At 44.8% G+C, this 7500-nt stretch overlaps 1 protein-coding gene across 2 annotated transcripts in view; it reads left to right on the top strand.

Annotated features, from left to right (window-relative positions):
- Positions 1–7500, top strand: part of LOC135562809 (RBBP8 N-terminal-like protein) — a 43221-nt gene that overhangs the window by 32540 nt on the left and 3181 nt on the right. For both annotated transcript variants that reach the window (XM_065005198.1, XM_065005199.1), the window contains exons 5-10: positions 2839–2951; positions 4071–4146; positions 4227–4417; positions 4720–4772; positions 4891–4982; positions 5101–6127. In XM_065005198.1, the coding sequence (XP_064861270.1) occupies positions 2839–2951; positions 4071–4146; positions 4227–4417; positions 4720–4772; positions 4891–4982; positions 5101–6127 (1552 nt within the window). The remainder of the gene's footprint in view (positions 1–2838; positions 2952–4070; positions 4147–4226; positions 4418–4719; positions 4773–4890; positions 4983–5100; positions 6128–7500) is intronic.

Raw genomic sequence — 7500 nt, 5'->3', positions numbered from 1 at the left:
TGTGTGATGTATGGACATGTAGCAATGTGTCTGTCTGTGTCTGGGGTATTTTATGTAGCTCAGTTGGTAGAGCATGGCACTTGCAATGGCAAAATAGTGGGTAGGATCCCCGGGACCACCCATATGTGGCATGTGAATGACTGACAAAAGCCCCTGCTAAATGACATGTATCTTATAGTATTACATAATTTTTTTGTGCCACCAATGTGTGTGTGTCTGTGTGTGTGCTGTTTTAAAGTAACTGTGCAGTGAAAATATCACTTTTAAAAGTTTATATTCTGTTAACCCATACCCAAGTTATGTTCTTGACTCATCTTATACTTGTATTTGTGGCCAACGCATAAATTATTATTTTTTAAATAATAAATCCCAATTTAATCTTGTATCTCAAACATACCGTTTCAGAAATGCTTGCTATTTATTTGTGTTTTTAACTCTTTATTGTTGGAAAAGGGCTAAAAAAAAAGGGCAAGTTTTCTACGGTAAAGTCTACACATGTGGTATTCGGTGCATGTGACAAATGAAATGTGATTTGATTGGATATTTCCTCAATGAGAGAATGATGTCATCCTGCCTCATTGGCTGAGCTGGCCAATCAGCGGTCTACTCGTATGAATATACTTAATGACTGGTATGCTCCCACACCATTCTGTTATCGTGGGTATAGCCACACCATTCTGTTATCGTGGGTATGACCACACCATTCTGTTATCGTGGGTATGACCACACCATTCTGTTATCGTGGGTATGACCACACCATTCAGTTATCGTGGGTATGACCACACCATTCTGTTATCGTGGGTATGACCACACCATTCTGTTATCGTGGGTATGACCACACCATTCTGTTATCGTGGGTATGACCACACCATTCTGTTATCGTGGGTATGACCACACCATTCTGTTATCGTGGGTATGACCACACCGTTTCTGTTATCGTGGGTATGACCACACCATTCTGTTATCGTGGGTATGACCACACCATTCAGTTATCGTGGGTATGACCACACCATTCTGTTATCGTGGGTATGACCACACCATTCTGTTATCGTGGGTATGACCACACCATTCTGTTATCGTGGGTATGACCACACTATTCTGTTATCGTGGGTATGACCACACCATTCTGTTATCGTGGGTATGACCACACTATTCTGTTATCGTGGGTATGACCACACTATTCTGTTATCGTGGGTATGACCACACTATTCTGTTATCGTGGGTATGACCACACCATTCTGTTATCGTGGGTATGACCACACCGTTTCTGTTATCGTGGGTATGACCACACCATTCTGTTATCGTGGGTATGACCACACCGTTTCTGTTATCGTGGGTATGACCACACCATTCTGTTATCGTGGGTATGACCACACCATTCTGTTATCGTGGGTATGACCACACCATTCTGTTATCGTGGGTATGACCACACTATTCTGTTATCGTGGGTATGACCACACCATTCTGTTATCGTGGGTATGACCACACTATTCTGTTATCGTGGGTATGACCACACCGTTTCTGTTATCGTGGGTATGACCACACCATTCTGTTATCGTGGGTATGACCACACCATTCTGTTATCGTGGGTATGACCACACCATTCTGTTATCGTGGGTATGACCACACCATTCTGTTATCGTGGGTATGACCACACTATTCTGTTATCGTGGGTATGACCACACCATTCTGTTATCGTGGGTATGACCACACCATTCTGTTATCGTGGGTATGACCACACCGTTTCTGTTATCGTGGGTATGACCACACCGTTTCTGTTATCGTGGGTATGACCACACCATTCTGTTATCGTGGGTATGACCACACCATTCTGTTATCGTGGGTATGACCACACCGTTTCTGTTATTGTGGGTATGACCACACCATTCTGTTATCGTGGGTATGACCACACCGTTCTGTTATCGTGGGTATGACCACACTATTCTGTTATCGTGGGTATGACCACACCATTCTGTTATCGTGGGTATGACCACACTATTCTGTTATCGTGGGTATGACCACACTATTCTGTTATCGTGGGTATGACCACACCATTCTGTTATCGTGGGTATGACCACACTATTCTGTTATCGTGGGTATGACCACACCATTCTGTTATCGTGGGTATGACCACACCATTCTGTTATCGTGGATATGACCACACTATTCTGTTATCGTGGGTATGACCACACCGTTTCTGTTATCGTGGGTATGACCACACCATTCTGTTATCGTGGGTATGACCACACCATTCTGTTATCGTGGGTATGACCACACCATTCTGTTATCGTGGGTATGACCACACCATTCTGTTATCGTGGGTATGACCACACCATTCTGTTATCGTGGGTATGACCACACCATTCTGTTATCGTGGGTATGACCACACCATTCTGTTATCGTGGGTATGACCACACCATTCTGTTATCGTGGGTATGACCACACCGTTTCTGTTATCGTGGGTATGACCACACCATTCTGTTATCGTGGGTATGACCACACCGTTTCTGTTATCGTGGGTATGACCACACTATTCTGTTATCGTGGGTATGACCACACCATTCTGTTATCGTGGGTATGACCACACCGTTTCTGTTATCGTGGGTATGACCACACTATTCTGTTATCGTGGGTATGACCACACCATTCTGTTATCGTGGGTATGACCACACCATTCTGTTATCGTGGGTATGACCACACCGTTTCTAACACAGAAAAGCATCTTTTTAACATATTTAATTACCTTTTTTTGTTTATAAGAAAAGTATTTCACTGGACAGTCTGCCTCTAGCTCAATGTTTGTCAGTGTTTGACCCCCCGCCGACCTCTGTGCTTCAGGTTGAGGGCGGGGCTGTGTGACAGGTGTACTGTGACTCAGGATGTGGCCAAGCGCCGGCAGCAGGAGTATGAGACCTCTCAGATCCAGAGCCTACAGCACATCTCCATCCTGGGTAGCTAACAACTAACACATCACATCAACCCCATTTAGAGTGCCAATTATACTGTGACATTCGGGGAATCTCTGTTTTTTTTTTTAAAGGACCTCCCATGTCACCCAAAATGTTTCTGAGCTTATAATAGTAAAGGTGTCATTTAACAGTACGTTTATTTATTTTATTATTTATTTTTTTTTATGTTTATTTTTTAATTTTTTTTTAATTAAATGACCTTTCAATTTGGCATGATCAAAACCACTCATGATGTCAACCAAATCACTTCAAAAAAGGAGACCTGCTCATGTTCATCCGATCCAAAAGGAGACTACCTGCTCATGTTCATCCGATCCAAAAGGAGACTACCTGCTCATGTTCATCCGATCCAAAAGGAGACTACCTGCTCATGTTCATCCAACCAAAGTACTGTGGAATAACACCACTTGATGAAATGGAAAGAGACAGATGTTACACAATTCCCCAAAGTGTAATGACATTTGGGCAATTGTCATTGGGTCTACATTCTTGTAGCCTTAATTAATTGATGAGGTTTTCTGACGAAATCACCTTTTTCTGTAGAAAGAAAAGTTGGTACACCTGAAAAAAGACTCTCCCGGAAGCACAGCCATATGTGGGAAAACCATTGTTTAAACCATGACACAGATGGTGGGGATGTTCGTTTAATTCGGGAAACAAGCTTTTATTTTCATCTTTGCCACTGTACAAATTGCATTTTAATCAAATAGGAGAGTGGTCGACAGGCAGCCTAGTGGTTAGGACGTTGGGCTGGTAGCTGGTTCAAATACCTGAGCGGACAAGGTGAAAAGTCTGTCCACTTAACCCTCGTTCCTGTAAAAACTGCACCGATCCGGTGTGTGACAATAAAACAACTTTTTTTTTCACTAATTAGAGAACCCCCCCCCACTGCATTTAGGAGGACTCATGTTCCATTTTAGGGGGTCATTTTAGGGGACCACCCCCCTGTTCCCCCTGTAATTTGCACTCTGAGGTCCCCTTCTCCACACTCCACATGTCTCTCTAGCATTGTGTAAAGGTTCCCTGTTTTGTAGCTACAGTGCAGTATTTTCACATTAGACATTAGCCTGGGGATTATTTTCAGTATTTTCTATTTTGTAGCTGGAGAGATGAACATGATGAAAAAGGAGAACCAGAGGCTGCGAGAGGAAGTCAGGCATCTGAGAGTGGCACTAGAGTAAGTTCTGTATGTTTTACAACATGTGAGTCTGTGTTTCTGTCTTGAGTGTTGTGAGCGTAACATGCTTGTCGTTTCAGAGGTCAGAGTGGACATTCCTCCTCCCAGGATGCACCTCCAGAGGTCAGATATTCGGCTGACCTTTCACCTTCTGCTATGCCACACATCCTCACAGCCATCAGGTCTTTTAACCAGCCACCAGAGGGCGCCACTGCAGGGCTGTCCATAGTGAAGACTGAGACAGACCACAGCCTCTCTTTTAGAGTTGACGGTGAGAGTAAAGAAAACACTTCTCGTTATGAACCTTATGAACCTTATGAACCTTATGAACCGTATGAACCTTATGAACCTTATGAACCTTGGGAACCTTATGAACCTTATGAACCGTATGAACCTTATGAACCGTATGAACCTTATGAACCTTATGAACCTTATGAACCGTATGAACCTCATGAACCTTATGAACCGTATGAACCTTATGAACCTTATGAACCTGTCATTTAATGATGACTCATCATCATCACCAGTATAATCATCAGGATGTCTTTTCTTCTTGTCTTTTCGACAAACCAGAGACACTACCTGAAAGCAGAGATGTGAGGGGATTGAATGGAAAACAATCCTATGTAAGTATATTTTGTTGGTCTATAACAAATCGTTAACTAAAAATATTGAGGAATATATCACAGGTCAAAATGTCCTTGTCCTTCTCTCAGCCACCATATCTCTTTTTATCTAACAAAGGAATCCCATAAGCTCCTATCCATGTCCACTCCCATCACACAAGCATTGAGGCCAGAGCACAGTACCGCCAGAGGCAACACTGGGCAGAAGAGGTGAGAAAGTAACAACAAATAGAGAAAAGAGAAACACATTCACATTCAACAATGTTCTCCTCTTCCCCCTCTTTCTCCTCTTCCCCCTCTTTCTCCTCTTCCCCCATCCCTCTCTTAGAGCCCATAGTGTGGAGGTGGTTGGTCAGCAACGCTCCCCTGTCGCTCCCACCATTCCACACCCCCTACTTGTCCAGAAAGACAGGCCTCTCCCCTCTTCATCCTCCTTCTCATCCTCCTTATCCACCTCTTCCTCTCTACCTGGAGATGAGAAGCACAGCCGTCACCTGGTCCATGCTCCGGTCCCTTACTGGCCACACCCAATCAAAAGTGCCCGTCTCTCCCTCCCCTGGCCACTGCCGGAGCACTCCGACTGGGTCACCGTGGCCACCTCTGTGGACGACGGTTTGGTGTCTCAATCCAAACATAACCCCAACCTACCACGCTTCCCCAATCTACAGACCTACGTCCAGCAGAACAGCAGCCTTGGGAAGGCCTGGCTCAAGCCCAGCCACCCTCCCCAGGCCAGCCTGACCAGGAGTCTGTCCACTGAGCACGGAGAGAGACCAACAGCATGGGTACAGGACCATGAAAGGAGGGTGGCGTCACACTCATGGAGGGAGGCAGTGGTGCAGGCAGAGATGGTGTTCGGGGAGAGTCTGAAAGAGGCTGACTGTCCTCTGGACCTGTCTGATCCTGGGAGGTCCAAAAGCATTAAGTCACTACAGGACAGCAAGGCCAGCCCCACGCTACAGTACAGCAAGGCCAGCCCCACGCTACAGTACAGCAAGGCCAGCCCCACGCTACAGGACAGCAAGGCCAGCCCCACGCTACAGGACAGCAAGGCCAGCCCCACGCTACAGTACAGCAAGGCCAGCCCCACGCTACAGTACAGCAAGGCCAGCCCCACGCTACAGTACAGCAAGGCCAGCCCCACGCTACAGGACAGCAAGGCCAGCTCCACGCTACAGGACAACAAGGACAGCCCCACGCTACAGGACAGCAAGGCCAGCTCCACGCTACAGAGCCAGGCCTGTCCCCCCTCTTCCTCATCCTCCTCTTCCTCCACACCTGCTCTTCCTTCATCCTCCTCTTCTACACGTCCCACCAGCCAACAGAGACAAAGCCCCAACAACCACAACCTTAAGGTGCTCTACTTGATCCTACGTACACTACCGTTCAAACGTTTGGGGTCACTTAGAAATGTCCTTGATTTTGAAAGAAAAGCACACTTTTTTGTCCATTAAAATAACATAAAACACATGATTTTCATACAGAGGCCCATTATCAGCAACCATCACTCCTGGGTTCCAATGGCACGTTGTGTTAGCTAATCCAAGTTTATAATTTTAAAAGGCTAGTTGATCATTAGAAAACCCTTTTGCAATTATGTTAGCAGAGCTGAAAACTGTTGTCCTGATTAAAGAAGCAATAAAACTTGCTTTCTTTAGACTAGTTGAGTATCTGGAGCATCAGCATTTGTGGGTTCAATTACAGGCTCAAAATGGCCAGAAACAAAGAACTTTCTTCTGAATCTCAACATTAACAGTGAACAGGCAATTCCGGGATGCTGGCATTCAAAGCATAGTTCCTCTGTCCAGAGTTCCTCTGGCTTTTTCTTTGCAACTCTGCCTAGAAGGCCAGCATCCCAGGGTCGCCTCTTCACTGTTATCGTTGAGACGTTGAGGTGTTTTGCGGGTACTATTTAATGAAGCTGCCAGTTGAGGACTTGTGAGGCATCTGTTTCTCAAACTAGACGCTCTAATGTACTTGTCCTCTTGCTCAGTTGTGCACCGGGGCCTCCTATTCCTCTTTCTTATTCTGGTTAGAGCCAGTTGGAGCTGTTCTGTGAAGGGAGTAGTACACAGCGTTGTACGAGATCTTCAGTTTCTTGGCAATTTCTTGCATGGAATAGCCTTCATTTCTCAGAACAAGAATAGACTGACAAGTTTAAGAAGAAAGTTATTTGTTTCTGGCCATTTTGAGCCTGTAAACGAACCCACAAATGCTGATGCTCCTCATACTCAACTAGTCTAAAGAAGGCCAGTTTTATTTAATCGGGACAACAGTTTTCAGCTGTGCTAACATAATTGGAAAAGTGTTTTCTAATGATCAATTAGCCTTTTAAAATGATAAACTTGGATTAGCTAACACAACATGCCATTGGAACACAGGAGTGATGGTTGCTGATAATGGGCCTCTGTACGCCTCTGTAGATATTCCATTAAAAATCTGCCGTTTCCAGCTACAACAGTCATTTACAACATTAACAATGTCTACACTGTATTTCTGATCAATTTGATGTTATTTTAATGGACAAAAAAATGTGCTTTTCTTTCAAAAACAAGGACATTTCTAAGTGACCCCAAACTTTTGAATAGTAGTGAATACCAATTAGCATGTGAAATAGACACACCACAAACACACACGCACACACACACACACACACACACACACACACACACACACACACACACACACACACACACACACAGACACACACACACACACACACACACAC

Source organism: Oncorhynchus nerka, linkage group LG20 (genome assembly GCF_034236695.1).
Source record: "Oncorhynchus nerka isolate Pitt River linkage group LG20, Oner_Uvic_2.0, whole genome shotgun sequence".
In the NCBI taxonomy this organism is placed as follows: domain Eukaryota; kingdom Metazoa; phylum Chordata; class Actinopteri; order Salmoniformes; family Salmonidae; genus Oncorhynchus; species Oncorhynchus nerka.
The sequence above is the reverse complement of the archived record's forward strand: the minus strand, read 5'-3'. Positions and strand labels throughout refer to the sequence as shown.